At 44.9% G+C, this 21,124-nt stretch overlaps 1 protein-coding gene across 1 annotated transcript in view; it reads right to left on the bottom strand.

Moving 5' to 3' along the window:
- The window catches only part of LOC145348697 (uncharacterized), a 65,853-nt gene extending 46,313 nt beyond the window's left edge, over positions 1-19,540 (bottom strand). Inside the window, exons 1-7 of the mRNA XM_080196854.1 lie at positions 19,130-19,540; positions 18,946-19,041; positions 18,619-18,852; positions 18,346-18,435; positions 18,049-18,071; positions 16,813-16,928; positions 575-1,117 (exon numbers count right to left, since the gene is read on the bottom strand). Of these exons, the coding sequence (XP_080052980.1) occupies positions 575-1,117; positions 16,813-16,928; positions 18,049-18,071; positions 18,346-18,435; positions 18,619-18,852; positions 18,946-19,041; positions 19,130-19,540 (1,513 nt within the window). The remainder of the gene's footprint in view (positions 1-574; positions 1,118-16,812; positions 16,929-18,048; positions 18,072-18,345; positions 18,436-18,618; positions 18,853-18,945; positions 19,042-19,129) is intronic.
- Between the last annotated feature and the right edge of the window lie 1,584 nt (positions 19,541-21,124).

Below are 21,124 nucleotides of genomic sequence, written 5' to 3'. Positions count from 1 at the left end.
GACTCTGCAAAATTCGGTTTTCCGGCGCAGAGCGACAGGGGCGCGAACCAATCGCCTTCTAAGCTTCATGAACCCCGCCTCCTCAGTCTCAGTGATCGGAGTCTTCCCGGTGTCAAGAGCACCCGCTTCTTCTCTGATTGACAGTTATAGCCACCAATCGACAGTCCCACACCGAACCGCCCCCTCAATGTAAATGACATCCATTCCGGCCAATCGGCTTCTCCATTCCCCGGAATCCCGCCTCCCTCGCTCTGAGTGACAGGGACTCCGACCAATCGGCTTCTCCATTCCCCGGAATCCCGCCTCCCTCACTCAGTGACAGACACAAACAACATGTTGAGTTTCTGCTTCTTGGATTTAATGTTGAACTGGGGAATCTTTGAGAAAAACTGTTTCGATTCCAGCGGTTCACACATTGCTTTCTTTGAAGAATCATTTTACAAATGTAATCATGGAGCCCCCAATGTAAATTATAATTCTATATAATAACCACAATATGAACAGGTTCCATCAGTTTACAGCTGGCAGGAGGCAGGGAGACGGTGTGAAATTATGGGATGGATCTGTTAGAGACCTTTAATCCCGCAGATTGTCAGCGGCGCCGAGTTTTCCCCGTCGTCATTCAATCCCGGGCTGAAGATGGGAAAGATCCTCTCAGTGAAAGTGTGGGTGAAAGTGTGGAGATGGGACATGTTGTCCGCATTGTAAAATGACACCTGTCCACCCTCATAGTCCAGGGAAACCCCGATATTCCGGGGATTCACACTCGGGGTGAGGGGGGTCGGTGAGGGGGAGGTGAAGGCAAAATAACCTCTTCCTGGTCTCAGCCTCACAATCCAGAATCCGGACTCAGTGTTCAGGGAGATAAACACTTTCCTCTTCACAGACTCTCGGGCCACTCCCAGAATCCAGTCTGTCTGCTCCCCGACCTCCACCTCCCAGTAATGTCTCCCTGATGTGAATCCCTCTGATCCCAGGACACATTCCCAGTAATCAAACCTCTCCGGGGTGTCAGGGAGCGGCTGCTCTTCGTCTCCGAGTCTCACACTGGTCCGGTCCTCAGACAGGATGAGCCAGGGATTCGCTGTGTTCGGATCCAGAGTCAGAGAGGCTGGAGCTGGGGGAAAGTGAAAATAACACAGTCAGTGATTTAGAGAGAGGGGGTGGGGAGGAGGGAGAGTGAGGAGTGAGGAAGAGAGGAAAGAGGTTTGTGAGGGGTAAGGGAGAATGAGGGGGAGGAGAGAGTGGGAGCAGGAATGGGATGGCAACATGGAGCCGGAGGGAGGGGAGAGGAGGGGGAATAGACCAGAAAGGAGAGGCAGGGAAGAGCGGAGAGTAGATAGTGAGTGACAGAGAGATAGGGAGGGGGGATGAGAAGATAGGTGGAGGGGTGCAGTTGGGAAGAGAGAAAAGAGGCAGGAATGAGAGGGACTGGAGGGAGCCGGAGTGTAAAGAGGGAGATTGAGAGTGGGATGTGGGAGATTCAGAGTGGGATGTTTTGAGTGTGGAAGCAGGAGAGAGAACGGCAGAGCAGATGACAGGGATTGGGATAGTGGGTGAGAAAGAAAGAACAGAGTAGAGAGAGCAACTGGAAGGCAGATAGTGTGGGAGGAAGAAATAAACAGACCCTTCCATGTAAAGACAAGATGGGAAATAAAGCAGGAGGGGCAGGGAAGAATGTGAGAGAGAGGGAAAGGGGAGAGAGTCTGAAGAGAAGAGAGTGAGGGCGAGAAGTATAGCAGAATGATGAGGGAAGGGGATAGGAGGTGAGGTGGAGAGAGATTATGTGTCGATGGGGGAGAATAGGAAGGTGCTGAGAGAGTGAGTGAGGAGCAGGGTCAGGGAGCAGGAGGGACAAATGAGTGGCTGGCAGGGAGATGGGATGGTTGTGGGAAATGGGAGAGAGATTGCGGGACAGATTGATTTCCAAGTTAATTAGCATCACAAGTAGGCTTACATTAACACTGTAATGAAGTTAGTGTGAAAATCCCGTAGTCACCACACTTTGGTGCCTGTTCGGGTACACTGAGGGAAAATTTAGCATCGCGAACCAGCATGTCTTTCGAACTGTGGAAGGAAACCCACGCAGACGTGAGGGAGAACATGTGGATTCTGCACAGACGTGACCCAAACCAGGAATCGAAAGCGGCTTCCTGGCTCTGTGGGGCAGCAATGCGAACCACTGAGCCACCATGCCACACAAAGTAGGAAGAAGAGACGGATTAAAGAGGGAGAGACAAAGGAAGAATGGGAGGTGAGTGAGAGAGGGAGAAAGGGGAGGGAGAGAATGTAGGTGGAAAGAAGTTAGTGGGGAGAAGTGGGGAGTATGTGAGCAGAGGAGTGCATAAGTGAGAGGGAGTGGAAGGAGAGAGAGATAGCAGGGTTGGGGAAGGAGAATTTGAGAAAGGGAAGACAGGCTGTGAGAAGGAGAGTGGGGGGGTGACGGTCAAGGTTGAGGAGAGAGGGAGAGGGGACAGAGGTAGAGGAGAGAAAGCTGGAGACAGCGGGTGGGAGGTGATATATCTGTGAAATATTGTGTAAATGTCACTGTACAGATTGTTCACAATCCGAATCTGTAAGATATCACACAAAACCTCAGTTCCAAGAACAAAAGAATTCGGAACAGGACTAGGCCATTCGGCCCCTCGAGCCTGTTCTGAACAAGATCATGACTGATCTGATTGAATATTGTCAGTGATCCGACCTCTACTGCTCACTCGGGTAGAGAATTCCAACACAAATGACCCTCTGATAGAAAACAAAATCTCATTTCTGTATTAAATGGGAGATTGCTAATTTTCAAACTGTGCATTATACAAGACACCATCGCCAGGGAAACATCCACTCAGCATCAATCCTGTCAAATCCCCTCAGTGTCTTCTATGTTTCAATAAGATCACCTCTCATTCTCCTAAACTCCAATGGATATAGGCCAAATCTGCTCAAGCTTTATGATAATACAACTGCCTTCATCCCAGGAATCAGTCTCTAATTCAATGGTCATTTCTTATATTATGTATATTAATAATTTGGGTAAGGGAAGTGCAAATGGGATGCTGGCCTTCATAGCAAGGGGGATTGAATATAAAAGAAGGGAGGTCTTGCTTCAGATGTATAGGGCACTGGTGAGGCTGCAGCTGGAGTACTGTGTGCAGTTTTGGTCGCCGCACTTACGCAAGGATATTTTGGCCTTGGAGGGAGTGCAGAGGAGGTTTACTAGGCTGATACCGGGGTTGAGGGGGTTGAACTATGAGGAGAGGCTGAATAAACTAGGCTTGTACTCGTTAGAGTTTAGAAGAATGAGGGGGGATCTCATTGAGACATATAAGATGATGAATGGGATGGATAGGATCGAGGTGGAGAGGCTCTTCCTGCTCAGAAAGGACAGTAGGACTAGGGGGCACAGCCTCAAGATAAAGGGGGGGCGGTTTAGAACAGAGTTGAGGAGGAACTTCTTCACCCAAAGGGTGGTGAATCTCTGGAATTCTCTGCCCATTGAGGTGGTGGAGGCTGCCTTGCTAAATATTTTTAAGACGCGGGTTGATAGATTTTTGATAGGCAAGGGGATTAAGGGTTATGGGGAGAGGGCGGGAATGTGGAACTGAGACACGACAGATCAGCCATGTTCTTATTGAATGGTGGGGCAGGCTCGAGGGTCTAGATGGCCTACTTCTGCTCCTATTTCTTATGTTCTTATGTTCTTATGAATGTACTACTGCTAAATTTGAGATGACACAAAAATAGTTGGGAAGGCAAGTGCTGAGGATGACAGGGATAAAAAAAATTAGGTGTGTGGGTGAAAGCTTGGCAGATGAAAAATAATGCAGGAAAATGTGAAGTTATGCGGATTAGTGGGAAGAATTAAGGAGCTGGATATTATTCAAATAGAGAAAGACTGCAGATAGCTGCAGCACAGAGGGATTTGGGATCCTTGTGCATAAATCACTAAAAAGCTAGCATGCAAGCTCAGCAAGTGTTAGGGAAGACAAATGGAATATTGACCTTAATTGAAAAGGGAATGGAGTATGAAAATAGGGAGGTATTGCTAGAACTGTACAAGTGACTAGTTCGACCACACCTGGAATACTGTTTTCATCCCCTCAACTCAGAAAAGACATGCCACCATTAAAAGCAGTCCAGAGAAAGTTAATTTGATTGATTCCAAAGATGGCAGGATATTTTTATCAATCGAGGCTAAGTAGGTTGGGCCTGTCTTCGTTGGAGTTGAGAAGACTGAGAGGTGACTTTATTGATACATACAGGATTCTCAGGGGGCTTGACAGCTTGGATGCTGATAGTTTGTTTCCCCTTGTGGGAGAGTCCAAGGCCAAAGGGCATATTCTCAGAGCAAAGGCTTTTCCATTTAAGACAGAGATGAGGAGGAATTTCTTCTCTCAGAGGTAGTGAATTCTTGGATATCTTCATGGCAGAGAGGTGTAAAGACTGGAACATACCTTTGGGGCTGAGAGAGACAGATTTTTAATCAGTAATGGAATCAGGGTTATGGAAATAAGGTGGGAAAATGGAGTTGGAGGATTGTCACATCAGACCAGTCCTGATCTCATTGAATGGCAGAGCAGACTCAATGAGCCAAATGGCCTACTTTTGTCTTATGATCTCATGATCTTACGTAAGGCAATCAAAATATTGCACATTCCTCCAAATGCAGCCTCACTAAGGCCCTGTATGCTTGCAGGCACAATTTTTTATATTTGATTGTCCTTACAATAAATACTAACATTCCATTTATATTCCTAATTACTTCCTGTAAATGCAGACTAACGTTTTGTGATTTTTACACCAGGACATCCAGATCCCTCTCTACACTAAAGTTCTGAGTTTCTCAGTGTGATATCAGACCACACCCCAAATTTGTTACAATATTGGATGAGGCTCCATATTTGGTTATGTTCAGAATATGAACAATCAATTTTTTTTTGGTGCACAGAGCAACTTTGAAATCCCAGTTACTGAAGAAGGGTATAAAGCCATGAGATTCAATAATTTGAAAGAAATACAAAAATTTTTGAGACAGCGTCAGGGCATAATAGTTGGCAATGCTGCCTCACAGCTCCAGAGACATGGGTTCAATTCCAACCTTGGGTCACTGTCTGTGTTGAGGTTTCCACGTTCTCCCTGTGTCTGCATGGGTTTCCTCCGGGTGCTCCCGTTTCCTCCCCACATCAATGGTGTGTGGATTAGGTGGATTGGCAATGTTAAATTGCCCCTTTAATTTTTGTGTGTGAGTGTGTGCCCTGTGATGGATTGGTGTCTGAACACCCTCTGCCTGTCGATATTGTGTCTGACTCACCAGGACCCTGAATTAGAGTAAGTGGGGAAGTGAGGAATAATTTTTTCTGTTAAAGAGTCAACAAAGCAAACAGTTAATACTATATATCTTATACATGAATAATGAATGAGGTAACCATGAATTAAAAGGAAATCCTAATTACTCACTAAGAGGATAAAGCCAGAAGATTCCATAATTAGAAAGAAACACAACGCACAGTGGTGCATTGGTTCAGCTGCTACCTCACAACTCCAGGCACTGGTCTCACACACACCTCAAACCTCATGTTAGATGACATGACCAAGGCAGAACACACAGACTTTCTCAAAAATCTGTCCAAATGCCAATGATCACCATTCATTAAAAACCTTCCATAAATAATGGAGAATTAGGTGACTGGCATTAATGAGGAACAACAAGATGCTTTTATGCTTCAAAGAATAGTAGAAACAGAGAAATGAATGAGATTTGAAGTAGATAAATTTCCCCAGACATGGTGGTCTCTTTCTAAGATGCTGAAAGTAGTGACTGTAGAGAAAGTTGATGCATTGGTGGTTATCTTTCGAAATTCTACAGACTCTGGAATTGTTCCTGCAGATTGGAAGGTGCAAATGTAACTCCGATGTTTAAGAAAGAAGGGAGAGAGAATATGGAGAATGAAAAACTTGTTAGTCTGACATTAGTCCGAAGGAAAATGCTAGGATCTATAACAAATGATGTAATAACTGAACACTGAGAAAATAATGATGAATTGGGGCACAGTCGGGATTTCGGAAAAAGAATCTGTTTAACAAACTGCATAGGAACAGGTCCTTCGTCCTTCCAATCCTGCACCGACCACGCTGCCCAACTTAACTAAAACTCTCTACCCTTTTGGGGACCATATCTCTCTGTTCCCTCCAATTCATGTACTTGTCAAGACGCCCCTTAAAAGTCACTACGGTATCCGCTTCCACTACCTTCCCCGGCAACCCAGTTCCAGGGACCCACTCTCTGAGTAAAAAATTTTTCCAGATCAATTTCCATCTGCCATCTCTCCGCCCAAGTCTCCAACTGCTGTATCCCCTGATGGTCCTCATCGTTATCCACTCATCCACCAACCTTTTCGTCATCCGCAATCTTACTAATCAATCCAATTACATTTTCCTCCAAATTATTTATATATATTACAAACAGCAAAGATCCCAGTACTGATCCCTAAGGATCACCACTTGTCACAGCCCTCCTTTCAGAAACACACCCTTTCATTCCTACGCTCTGTCTTCTTTGACTTTATCCACTTTGCTAGTTCACCTCTGATCCCATGCAACTTTAGCTTCTGCACCAGTCTGTCATGAGGGACCTTGTCAAAGGCCTCACTGAAGTCCATGTAGACAACATCCACTGCCCTACTCTCATCAGTCATCTTTGTCACTTCCTCGAAAAACTCGATCAAGTTTGTGAGACACGACCTCTCCTTCACAAAACCATGTTGGCTCTCACTAATACGTCCACTTATTTCCAAGTGGGAATATATCCTGTCTCGAAGGATCCTCTCCAATAACTTCCCTCCTGCTGAAGTAAAGCTCATCGGATTGGAATTACCTGGATTATTCTTGCTACCCTTCTTAAACATAGGAACAACATTAGGTATTCTCCAATCCTCTGGGACCTTCTCTGTATCTAGTGAGGATGCAAAGATTTCTCTCAAGGCCCCAGCAATTTCCTCCCTTGCCTCTCTCAGTATTCTGGGCTATATCCCATCAGGCCCTGGGGATATGGAGGGCATTAGATATGACGAGGGGTCACTGGAACAATGGAGGTTGAGGGGGGAATTGACAGATTATGAGCGGCATAGATAGAGTTGATATTCAGAAGCTTTCTCCCAAGGTGGAAGAGTCAATTACTAGTGAGCATAAGTTTAACTTGCAAGGGACAAGGTTTATAGGAGATGTACAAGGTAAGTTTTTTTACACAGAGGGTGATAGGTGTCTGGGACTCTCTGTCGAGAGAGGTGGAAGGAGATACAATAGTGGCTTTTAAGGGGAGTCTTGACAAATACATGAATAGGGTGGGAATGGAGGGATATGGTTCCCGTATGGGCAGGGGGTTTTAGTTCAGTTGGACAGCATGGTCGATGCAGGCTTGGAGGGCCAATGGGTGTCTTCCTGTGCTGTAATTTTCTTTGTTCTTTGATATGTTGACCTTCATCGTGAGAGGATTTGAGTATTGGCATGGGGATGTTTTGCTGCAATTATATAGCGCATTGTTGAGGCCACACCTGGACTACTGTGTGCAATTTTAACCTCCTTATCTGAGGAAGGATGTCCTTGCTATAGAGGGAATACAGCAAAGGATTACCAGGCTGATTTCTGGGGTGGCAGGTCTGTCACATGAGGAGAGACTAAGTTGGTTAGGATTATAGTCACTGCAGTTTAGAAGGGTGAAAGGGGATCTCATAGAAACTTTAAAATTCTAACAGAGTTAGACAGGATAGATTCGTAAAGAATGTTCCAAATCGTGGAGGAGTCTGGAATGAAGGGTCATAGTTTGAGGATAAGGGGTAAACCTTTTAGAACTGAGGTGAGGAGAAATTTCTTCACCCAGAGGATGGTGAATCTGTGGAATTCACAATAACTGAATGTAGTTGAGGCCAAAATGTTGTGTGATTTCGAAAAGAAATTCGATATAGTTCTTGGGGCTAATGGATCAAGGGATATGGGGAGAAGGGGGGATCAGGATATTGAATTTGATGATCCGCCATGATCAAATTAAAAAGCAGACCATGTTTGAAGGGCCAAATGGCCTACTCCTGCTTCTAATTTCTATGTTAACTAGAGAACTATATGGAGTGGCAGTTATTTGTCAACCACCTGAAATAAGTTTGTTCATGAGTGTTAACCAGTGCAGCAGGACGTAAAACTAGCAAGCGACTCAGCAGAGGGCCTATAAATAAGACACACCTTTCAAAATGCATGGCCAGTAATAGGTGCATGAGACAGGTGACTGCGCTGGACTGGGATGGAGACTGAGCGAGGGGCGAATCAGGTTCATGCGGGAATGAAATGCACAGGGGAAAGGAATGTGGTTATCACTGGAATTATGCTAAGTTAATTAAGTGAGTAATTTAATTAAATTTAAGTAGATAACATGAGGAACAATGCAAGACAGGTGTTATGTTGCAGTTGAGAAATGTGTGATTTTGGATGTCCAGGTAATCCATGACTAACACATCTACAGAAAGTGTAAGCAGCTGGAGGACTTCCAGATCAGAATTAGTGAGTTAGAGGCTGAACTGCAGACACTGCACAATGAAAGGGAATGGGAGAAATCCCTGGATAATTTAATCTGGAATGTGGTCACACCTCTTAGAATAGGGTCATCTGTTTTGGTCAGCAGTGAGTGACAGGAAGATGTGATCGAGAGTGAGACAAGGAAAGGGACTGAGCAGACAGTAGTGGAGGAACCTCAGACTTTGCAGTTGTTGAAAAGAGTTGAGGTGCTTATAATCTGTGTGGATGAAAACAAAGGCTGAAAAGTGAGTGAGCAGTCGAACCATGGCACTATGATACAGGAAGCCTATCAAGTGGGGGATAACAAACAGGAAGGTGATTGCAGCAGCAGACAATATAGTGTGGGACACAGATACTGATCTCTGCAGCAAAAGCGAGAGCCCAGACAACTCAGTTGCTTGATTGTACCAGAGTTCTGAGCTGGAGAGGAATTTTCACTGGAAGTGGGAGGATCCAGTTGGCATGGACTATTTAGGTACCAAAGACATAGACAGGACAAGCAAAGAAGATTGTCCTGGTCCACTCCACTAATGGTCCATCAAGGTGATATTGTGGGCCGGGTGGGGACACTGAGGTTGGAGGGAAGTGGTCACACAAGCAGGGGTATTTGGGATGTCTGTAAAGGGCATAGTCACCATGAGAGGCTCAGTACAAATTAAGGAGCAGAACCTCAAAGGTAATAATCTCTGGATCATTACCTGAGCTACATGTAAACTGGCAGAGGGAAAATGAGATGGCAAAGATGAATGTTCAAAGGCTGGTGTCTGGATCATGGGCATTGGCACCAGTATTGGGGATAGTGGGTTGTTTTGATTTGATTTATTATTGTCACATTTCTACTGAGAAAAATACTGCTTCTTGCAGGCTATACAGATGAAAAGTACTATTCGTAGAGCACATATAAAAGAAGGAAAGTATAGGATGCCGAATATAGTGTTACAGTTACAGACGGGGTGAAGAGAAAGCCACCTTAATATATGATACAACCAATCAAAAGTCTGATGGCAGCAAGGAAGAAGCTGTTTTTGAGTTGGTTTGTATGTATTCTCAGACTTTTGTATCTTTTTCCCGACAGATACAAGAAGTTGGAAGAGAATATGTCCAGGGTGCACGGGGTACTTGATTATGCTGGCTGCTTTCCCTGAGGCAGCGGGAAGTGTAGATGGAGTCAATGGATGGGGGCTGGTTTGCATGATGGATTAGGATGCACTTCGTAGCTTGTTGCGGTCTTGGTCAAAGCAGGAGCCATATCAATGCTTTCTATGGTGCATCTGTAAAAGTTGGTGAGAGTCATGGTGGTCATGCTAAATTTCCTAAGCCTCCTGAGAAAGTGCAGGCACTGTTGATCTTTCTTAACTGTCGTATTGGCATGGAGGGACCAGGACAGGCTATTAGTGATCTGAACACCTTGAAATCTGAAGCTCTCGACCATTTCCACTTCCTCCCTGTTTTTGTAGACAGGAACATGTCCTCCAATACATTTCCTGAAGTTGATGACTCTCGTTCATTTTACGACATTGAGGGAGATTGTCGTCACACCATATTGCCAGATTCTCTATCTCTTTCCTGTAGCCCATCTCATCATTGTTTGAGATTTGACCCACTACGGTTGTATCATCAGCAAATTTGAATATTGGGCTGGAGGGGAATTTGGCCACATGGTCATAGGTGTTTGAGGAGTATCGTCAGGGACTGAGGAAATAGCCTTGTGGAGCACTGGAGTTGAGGATGATCACAGAGGAGATGTTGTTACCTATCCTTACTGATTGCCGTCTGTAGAAAAAAAATCTAGGATCCAGTTGCAAAGGGAGGAGCCAAGCCATAGGCCAGGGAATTTCAAGATGAGTTTTGTCGGAATAATGGTGTTGAAGGCTGAGCTGTAGTCAATAAATAGGAGTCTGACATAGGTGTCCTTGTTAACTAGGTTTGAGTATCGGGTCGGGGAAATGGCGTCTGCTGTGGACCTTTTGCGGTGATAGGCCAACTGTCGTGGATCCAGTCAGTCTGGGAGGCTGGAATTGATTCGTGCCATGACTAACCTTTCAAAGCATTTCATAATGGCGGATGTTAGAACCACCGGACGGTAGTCAAGTTAAAGTTTATTTATTCGTCACAAGTTAGGCTTACATTAACACTGCAATGAAGTTACTGTGAAATTCCCCTAGTCACCACAGTCTGGCCCCTGTTCCAGTCAATGCACCTAACCAGCATGTCTTTCAGAATGTTGGAGGAAATGGGAGCACCCGGAGGAAACTCAAGCTAACACAGGGAGAACATGCAAACTACACACAGACAGTGACCCAAGCTGGGAATCAAACACAAGTCCCTGCTAACCACTGTGCTATCTTGCCTCCTCCCCCCACTCCTCCCCCCCCCGCCCCCCGCCCCCCCAAACCCACCCCATGCTGCCTCATTGTTGGGACAGTCTACACCTGAACTGCTGGAATGAGTGTTCCAGGAAATTGCATAACACGGGAAGTAAAAAGGGCTTCAAACTAAACTCAGAGGGTAAGCTACCTTGAATATATGTGGCAAATCCAGGGGGAGATTCAAGGCAAGAAACCATCAAAATAATATGGGAAATGAGGATCAGAGAATAATGGGAATGGACAAAGAGATAAAACCTACGAATACACCAACAGTCAAGACTAAATCGTACAAAGACAATAAAAATATGAAACTAAAGGCTCTGTATCTGAATGCACACAACATTCATAATAAAGTTAACAAATTGATAACACACGTTGACGTAAATGAATATGATCTGATAACTTTACAGAGACATTGCTGCAGGAGGAAAGGACAACATTTAATAACATTCAAGAAGAATAGAAAGTTAGGTAAAGGTGGAGGGGGAGCACTGTTTATCAAGGACCCCATTGGTGCAGTAGCTGGAGATGATCTTGGTTCAGGAGATCCGTTAAAAATTGATTTGGAGATGAGGAATAGTAGGGGAAAGAAGTCAATAGTTGCAGTGGTCGACAATCCTCACAACAGTAGCCACAATGTGGGTCACAGATAAAGAGACAGTAATAATCATGGGTGATTTTCATCTAAAAATAACAGAAAAATTAGGCTGTAGTTGCCTGGATGGTGAGTTCACAGAATTCTTTCGAGAAAGTTTCTCATAGTGGAACATTCTGGAATTAACCAGTGAGTAGGTTATATTAGACTTGTCTTTGAGTAATGTGACAGGAATAATTAGTGAATTCTGAGTGAAGGCAGCACGCCGCCGCAGCAACTACAATATGATTGAATTTGAAATCCAGTTTGAAAGGGAAAAGAGAGGGTCTAAGTTCGGTATTTTAAACTTAAGTAGGAGCAACTATCTGGTCGTGAAAGCTAAGCTAGTCATAGTGAACTGGGTCTCCAGGCTTGGGGATATATTGATAGAGAAGCAATGGCAGATATTTAAGATGATATTTTAGAATATTCAGAATAAATATATTCCTACTGGAAAGAAAATCCCCAATGGGAGGACCCACTATCTGTAGTTCACTACCTGAGCAAAGATGAATGGCAGGTCAGATGACAGATCAGAATATAAAGGATGGCAGAGATCAAACCCCCACAATAATGTAGCAGCAGCAAAATCCAGTGTTACCACACTAAACATAAGGAGAAGTCACATTGTCTGTACAAACTGGAGACATTTGATATAACTGGAGACTCAATACAATCTTGATCTTCCATTGGATGGTGATGCCCCACCCAGAGGAACAATCTATACAATTAATCCCTGGCCTTAAAGGGACCACTGGAAACCCTAATAGAAATGATATAAGGAGTTATTTGCTCTGTTTCCTTTCTAATATTTATACCGGAAACGACAACATCAAAACAGAAGACTTTATCATTATCAAATGCTTTTCCTGTGATCTTGTTTGGAAATTGGTTTCCTCATTTTCTACATTCAAACACAGACTGTTCCTCAAAACGATTCCACTGGTTCTAAAATGTTTAAGCTCACACTGCAGGAATGAAGGGAGCTTTTGATGAGTTCTCTGTGACCAGGAGGTGAGTTATTTTTCTAATTCCTGCTTGCTGTTCCTTCCTCTTTCACTCCTGCTGTGTGTTCATGAGGATTTCTTGTCCCCTGTTCCCTCCTCAGGAACGAGAGAACATTTTCCCACACTGCAAACCCGTGGGAAACTGGACAGTGATTTTGTTCTGAAGATCAGCCCTCAGGATGGATTGAGCCTCTGATCAAATTCATCGAGTGAGCCGTGGGCTCACTGGTTCACTACCTCAATGGAGTCACTCAAAAACTCAACCTCACTCAATCCAAACTGCCCTGTCATCCTCCCCATTCTAGATTTAAAGCTATATCTACTTTGATCTCGACTCTGTGACTGTGTGGAACCTGTGGACATTTATAACCACCCTTTTATTCCGGATCTTGAACATTTCAATAAGATCACCACATTCCACTGGAAACCCCGAGCTGTTTAAAAAGGGTAACAGGCAAAAGGCAGGAAATTATATGACGGTTAGTTTAACGTCTGTTGTAGGAAAATTGCTTGAATCCGTAATCAAGGAGAAAATAACGAGGCATCTTGAGAAGAATTGTTTGATAGAGCAGACGCAGCACGGTTTCGTTAAGGGGAAGTCGTGTCTGGCGAATTTATTAGAATTCTGTGAGGATGTGTCTAGTGCAGTGGATAGAGGGGAACCGGTGGATGTGGTGTTTCTCGATTTTCAGAAGGCGTTTGATAAGGTGCCGCACAAAAGGTTGTTACAGAAGTTTAGGGGGCATGGAGTTGGGGGTAGGGTGTTTGCGTGGATAGGGGATTGGCTGTCAAATGGGAGCAGAGAGTGGGTGTCAATGGGTGCTATTTGGATTGGCGGTTGGTGACAAGTAGAGTGCCCCAGGGATCGGTGCTGGGGCCTCAGCTATTCACCATTTATATAGATGATCTGGAGGAGGGAACCGAGTGTAAGGTGTCGAAATTTGCTGATGACACAAGGTAAGTGGAATGGCAAATTGTGCGGAGGGTGTGGGAAGTCTGCAGAGGGATCTAGATAGGTTGAGCGAGTGGGCGAGGACCTGGCAGATGGAATACAATGTTGGCAAGTGTGAGGTTATCCACTTTAGTAGGAATAATGGTAGGAAGGACCACTACTTACAGGGCGAAAAGCTGCAGCATGCTACGGTGCAGAAGGACCTGGGGGTCCTTGTGCATGAGTCACAAAAACCCAGCCTACAGGTGCAGCAGGTGGTCAGGAAGGCAAATGGGATGCTGGCCTTCATAGCGAGGGGGATTGAATATAGAAGTAGGGAGGTCTTGCTGCAACTGTACAGGGCACTGGTGCGGCCGCAGCTGGAGTACTGTGTGCAGTTTTGGTCACCGCACCTGCGCAAGGATATTTTGGCCTTGGAGGGAGTGCAGAGGAGGTTCACTAGGCTGATACCGGAGTTGAGGGGGTTGAGCTATGAGGAGAGGCTGAATAGACTGGGCTTGTGCTCATTAGAGTTTAGAAGGATGAGGGGAGATCTCTTTGAGACGTATAAGATGATGAAAGGGATGGATAGGGTAGAGGTGGAGAGGTTCTTCCCACTCAGAAAGGACAGCAGGACTAGCGGGCACAGCCTCAATATAAGGGGGGGGACAGTTTAGAACAGAGTTGAGGAGGAACTTCTTCACTCAAAGGATAAGAACATAAGAACATAAGAACATAAGAAATAGGAGCAGGAGTAGGCCATCTAGCCCTTCGAGCCTGCCCCGCCATTCAATAAGATCATGGCTGATCTGTCGTGGCTCAGTTCCACTTTCCCGCCCTCTCCCCATAACCCTTAATCCCCTCTCTTATCAAGAACCCATCAACCTGCTTCTTAAAAATATTTAGCGAGGCAGCCTCCACCACTTCAACGGGCAGAGAATTCCAGAGATTCACCACCCTTTGAGTGAAGAAGTTCCTCCTCAACTCCGTTCTAAACCGCCTCCCCTTTATCTTGAGGCTGTGCCCCCTAGTCCTACTGTCTTTTTTGAGCGGGAAGAGTCTCTCCACCTCTATCCTATCCATCCCATTCATCATCTTATACGTCTCAATGAGATCTCCCCTCATTCTTCTAAACTCTAACGAGTACAAGCCTAGTTTATTCAGCCTCTCCTCATAGCTCAATCCCCTCAACTCCGGTATCAGCCTAGTAAACCTCCTTTGCACTCCCTCCAGGGCCAAAATATCCTTGCGTAAGTACGGCGCCCAAAACTGCACACAGTACTCCAGCTGCGGCCTCACCAATGCCCTATACAGCTGCAGCAAGACCTCCCTACTTTTATATTCAATCCCCCTCGCTATGAAGGCCAGCATCCCATTCGCCTTCCTGACCACCTGCTGCACCTGCAAGCTGGGTTTTTGCGACTCATGCACAAGGACCCCGAGGTCCCTCTGCACCGTCGCCTGCTGCAGTTTTTCGCCACGTAAGTAATAGTCCTTCCTACCATTCTTCCTACCAAAGTGGACCACCTCACACTTGCCAACATTAAATTCCATTTGCCATTTCCTGGCCCATTCGCCCAGCCTATCTAGATCCTTCTGCAGACTCTCCACACCCTCCGCACAATTTGCCTTTCCCCCAATCTTGGTGTCATCAGCAAATTTCGACACCCTGCACTCGGTTCCCTCCTCCAGATCATCTATATAAATGGTAAATAGCTGAGGCCCCAGCACCGACCCCTGGGGCACCCCACTAGTCACCAACCGCCAATCCGAATAGCACCCATTGACCCCCACTCTCTGCCTCCTATTTGACAACCAATCCTCTATCCACGCTAACACCCTACCCCCAACTCCATGTCCCCTGACCTTCTGCAATAACCTCTTGTGAGGTACCTTGTCAAACGCCTTCTGAAAATCCAGAAAGACCACATCCACCGGCTCTCCTCTATCCACTGCCCTAGACACATCCTCATAGAACTCCAGTAAATTTGTCAGACACGACTTCCCTTTAATGAAACCGTGTTGCGTCTGCCCTATCAAGCAATTCCCTTCAAGATGCCTCGCAATTTCCTCCTTAATGACGGATTCCAACATTTTACCTACCACAGACGTTAAACTAACCGGCCTATAATTCCCTGCCTTTTGCCTGGCACCCTTCTTAAACAACGGCGTAACATTAGCCGTTTTCCAATCTTCCGGCACTTCCCCGGAATCCAGCGACGTCTGGAAAATAACCACCAAGGCATCCACTATAACCTCCGCCATTTCTTTCAGAACCCTCGGATGCATTCCATCCGGTCCTGGGGACTTGTCCACAATCAGCCCCTCCAGTCTGTCGAGCACCACCTCTCTAGTAACAGTAATGTCATTAAGACCCTCCAGTCCTACCACCTTTCCATCGCTAACACCCGGCAAATTATTCACGTCCTCCTCCGTGAAGACAGAAACAAAAAAGTTATTCAATACCTTAGCCATATCCCCATCCCCTACCACTAGGTCCCCTTTCTCATCCTCTAAAGGACCAACGTTCACCCTAGCCAGCCTCTTCCTTTTTATATATTTATAAAAACTCTTGCTATCCTTTTTTATATTAAGCGCTAGCCCAGCTTCATAGCTTCTCCTACCCTCCTTTATCAACTTCTTTGTCAATCTTTGTTGACTGAATCTCTGGAAGTCTCTGCCCGTTGAAGTGGTGGAGGCTACCTCACTAAATATATTTAAGACGCAGGTAGATAGGTTTTTGGTAGGCAAGGGGATTAAGGGTTATGAGGAGAAAGCGGGAAAGTGGAACTGAGCCACTTCAGATCAGCCATGATCTTGTTGAATGGCAGGGCAGGCTCAAAGGGCTAGATGGCCTACTCCTGCTCCTATTTCTTATGTTCTTACGTTCCCTCCCTTATCCACTGCAGACTCGCACTTTCTGCATCCATCCTCTTGATTAAGGTATCGAATTCCACCAAACAGATTACTTGCTCTCTAATGTCTGTGTGTCTTCCTGATAAATGATGACAAAAAAAAATGTTTCCCACAATGACAGACGAGACCAGTCCAGTCTCCTGGAGCAATTCCATTTCACATCCTGAGATTGGTGCTCTATTCCTCTGGTTATACAGATCCCTTCACTGCTTTGACACACAGTGCTGATGGCTTCAAACACTAACCCAGAGGAACCTCAGAAAGAGAAATATGAGAATGGGGAGACTGCAGGTAATAACAACTGGAAATGTGAGTATTTAAGCTGGATCTTTGGAGCCCATTCAATATATTTACAACTGGATTGATAAGCAGGACAATTAATATGAGACTTACCGGGGTTAATGAAGTTTATCATTTCTCTCCATGCTCTGTACTGTAAAAGGTCTTTGTACTTTCTGATAGACAGGGCGGCCGCAGATACTGAGAGACTGCGAACCTCCTCACTAATCCTGTAAATGGTAAAAATGATGCTATGAATTTGTTTTTGTTCGAAGATTTTAGAACTTATTTAAATGGTCAAGTTTACAGCATTTTTGATGACAGAGAAAATGTACAAAGTGAAATGTTAATCTTGTTTCTCTAAATAAGAAAGGAGTAACTTTTAAATTCAAGGGCAGAGAATGGAAACGGCCATGTCCTGAAAAAGGTTCAAAACCTGATAACAGACATCACAGACTGCAGGAAATGATAAATATTTTGCCTGTCCACTTGCAGTATGATAAACAAAGTTTGTAGAACAAAGACAAAGACTGAAAACATGCCAAAGCTGAATATCCAATTCTGCAATCCCTGGGCTCACAACTCTCCCAGAATCCAGCTCGCCTCTACTTCCGACACCTTGAACATCTCTGATTTCAGTCACTCCCACATTAGGAGCTGGACCTTCAGCTGTCGAGGTCCTGAGCTCTGGAATTCTCTCCCTGATCCTCGCTATCTTTCTTTCTTTTTTCTTCCTTGAAGACGCTCTCTGAAATTTACCTCTATCATCCAAATTAATCTTTCCTTATTTGGCTCTGTGCCAATTTACTTTATAATGCTCCTGTGAAACTCCTTACAGTATTAATTTCCAATAAAGGTTCTATATGAATACAAGTGTTACGTTGTTAAGGACGCAGAGCCAATTTTTATTTAGCATAAACTTAGAATCCATTCTCCCTTTAACCTGAGACTTTCTCGGGTTGGTCAGGCTCCACGCAGGGACATGGGTGTCCCACTCCTTAGAAACATGGACTGCGCGGTTCCCTGAGAGTCAGTGGGAAGGTCACAGACACTAACAGCCAACATCGGGCAAGTGATCACTTTCGGTCTGATTGTATTATTTACACTTCCCTGTTATTTATTACAATATAGTTGAACAGTTATGTAAAATCACTGTAATGAGGTGAGTTATCATAAAGTTCTCGTCAGTGTGTGTACGCGGAGCTTATAATTTCCTGCAGTGTGTGATGTCTTGGTAACTAATGACCGAACATCGAAAGTTGTGACAACAACCAATAAATAAATACAAAATAACACTTCATTGAGTTTATTTTACCAAACTGCAGAGTTTCAGTAAAGAACATGTTCTACCTTCTCTTCCAACAAGCTTCCTCCTGAAAGAAATGAATGAGGAACAGTGAGGATGACAGTAACAGATTTCAGGAGCAGTTAGACAGGCTGGTGAAATGAGCAGACTCAGAGCAGATGAGATATCACACGGAAATGTAAAGTGATGCATTTTGGAAGGAAGATTGTGGAGAGTCAAATAAACTGGAATTGAACATCAGTCCTGCTCACAGACACAGTGACTCACACACCATACCACACACACCCACACACTCACAACATGGAACTGGAACCGGATTACAATGGGAGTTCCAGGGATACATTGAACTCGGGAAACATGGAAATAATCACAAAGCAAGTGTGAAAATCAAGAAAACTCATTCTCAGGAGGTTACAGGAATTCCCGGGAATCTGCAGGTCGTGTGGGAGCCATCAGATCCGAGACAACAGGAAAACGGTTCAGGAAGGGACACACACTTCTGTTCAATTCAGTTAGTATTTTTCAGTAAACTCTATATTAATTTCACCATTACCATCAGTGATTTAGTGACTGTGTGACGTTTCCCTGAACTGAGCTGCAATATATTCCCTCACCTTCAGAAATATCAGCTCGTCTTTTTGCTCCATCTGTTTCTGCAACTTGGAGAGTTTCTCCTCAATAGAATTTAAATTCTCCTGAATCTCTCGAAGGTTTCTCTCCATTGATTCAAGAATCCCCTCCTCTTCTTCCCTGAGATCTATGAGTAATCGCTGCTCTTTCTCAGTGAGAATCTGGCGCATTATAGTGAATTCGGATGTGATGTGGGTCTGCAGACTGCTCGACTGTTCCTACCCAATGAAATGTGAAACATAATTAATGTTCCGCGATAAAGGGAACAAAACTAACCGAGATCCCAGAAAATCAGCACAGGGAGACTTTACCCTAACTTCAGCAATCTCCCCTTTCTGTTTCTGTTCCATTTCTAGAACCGCCGATTTCTTCTCTGTGAGAGAGTCGAGGGCAGATTTGAGCTGATCCTGGGATTGGGAGAGAAAATCACAGAATGAAAGTGCTGGATATTGAAAATGTGATAAAGCTATCAGGTAAATAATATTCCCCTTTTACCTTGTAGATTTCAACAGCTTCTTTAATGGGCATGAAATTATGAGATTTGTGTTCCCGCGAATCTCTACAAATCAGACAGAGCAATTTCTTGTCAGTTTCACAAAACAGCTTCAGTTCTTCCTGGTGTTCTTCACAGTGAAGTTTACTTTCCTTCTCTTTCGGATTCAGCTTTAATTGTCGAGCTTTCTCGGCCAGATTCGCTAAGGCCCGATTTACCCTGAGGTTTCTTTCCGGAAAATCCTCTCTACATTCCGGGCAGGAGTTTATCTCCTTCTTTTCCCAACACTGGGTGATACAGGAGCGGCAGAAGTTGTGTCCACAATCCAGTGTTACCGGATCAGTGAAGAAATCGAGACAAATGGGACAAATTGTCTCCTCGGTCAAACTCTGGAGCTGTTGTCTGGAAGCCATGTTCACACTCAGCACTTCCTCATTCAAACCGCTTTCAGTTTCGGTGTTACTGCCGCACATCCTCAGTTCAGCTATTTCCCGATGAAGTTCACTGCAGCACTCAGGGAATTATTATTACAGAGTGGGCCCTGTCCTCGCCACTTTCACACTGGAGATAACAACTGGCGCGGTCTCAAGGATAACGGAGGGAAATCATTGAACTCAGTCGGGGGCAGGTTGGGCTCCCGGGGATGTTGACAGTGGAGAGAGAGAGGTGGAGAGATAGAATGGGGAGAAGGGGTGGAGTTGGGAGGGATCGAGATTCCATTACATTTCTCTTCAGTCTGAACCCAGTGCCGATTAAAACCACTCTGGTGAAACTCGGTGTGAGATCCAGATCCAGAAATTGAATTGTGTTCATGACTGCAGCCGCTCACATTGAAACATCAAGTACTGTAAATGTCAAGGAGGCATTTTACACAGCAGGTATCGGGACGATATTTAGAGGGTTTCATCTGTGAAGTTTGGTTTATTTTCTAGAAAGAGAAACTTACAGTTTTATAAATGTTTATGAATCCCTCCCGGGGACCCTGACCCAGAGAAACATCAACTGATGACGGAGCGAAAACAGAAAATGCTGGAAAATCTCAGCAGGTCTGACAGCATCTGTGGAGAGAGAACAGAGCTGACGTTTCCAGTCTGGATCCCTCTTCGTCAGGTTCCAGCATCCGCAGTAACTTGCTTTTAACAGATGAGGGAACATTTGAAGTGGAATCTCTCCTCCAATATTGGGCGGAGTTTCTTCACACAGAGTGGGGAGAATGTGGAACTCGCTGTCACATGGAGTGGGTGAAGGAGATAGAATTGATACATTGACAGTTCTGCTCTCCCAGTCCCTGATAGAGAGGAAGCACATCACAGGGTGTGGGGGCAGGACTGTGGGACATGGGAAATGGGAGAGGATAAAACGACATCCTACTGGGATTGTATTTGAAGAGTTTCCCCCAACACTCGCACTATTCCAGCAAGAAAAAACACAGGCTGTGAAGTTTTCCGATGGATCAGATTCATTAACAGGCATTTTTGTAAAGTTGGGAAAATGGCAGGTAGAGGTAGAGAGATCAATGTGGATTGGAAATCAATGTCTTGTTTTATTACAGATATATTGTCTGGGGTTCTGGTGTAAAATGTTTCATATATCTGACAGTGTTGAACATTGGGTTTTATTGTTACTACCTGGGTGTTAAACAGCTCGTGTGTGGAGAACAGGAAAGATAACCTGTCCCCGGGGACCTGGACACCCCTTACACAGCCCAGCGGAATTTACTGACAGTCATTTCAACACATGGAAAATCTGGGACGTTTGTGTCATTGGCGACAATCCTCCCGCTGGATGGAATTCTCGATTTTGGGAAACTCTCACCCATTATCAGCATTGGGGGGAGTTCTGTTTTCATCGTTAAAATCTGACCGGAGACATTCAGGAGTGAAATCATGCAGCAATTTTAAATTAAAGAGTCGGAAAATGTGAATTCTCTCTGGGGATAGATATTGGGAACATTGTAAATTTCCAGGGTGACAAGGTGCGGAGCCCAGTGGAACTTA

Source organism: Carcharhinus amblyrhynchos, chromosome 9 (genome assembly GCF_965287045.1).
Source record: "Carcharhinus amblyrhynchos chromosome 9, sCarAmb.v2.hapA, whole genome shotgun sequence".
In the NCBI taxonomy this organism is placed as follows: domain Eukaryota; kingdom Metazoa; phylum Chordata; class Chondrichthyes; order Carcharhiniformes; family Carcharhinidae; genus Carcharhinus; species Carcharhinus amblyrhynchos.
Note: the sequence above shows the minus strand (reverse complement) of the source record. Positions and strands in the feature narration are given on the sequence as shown.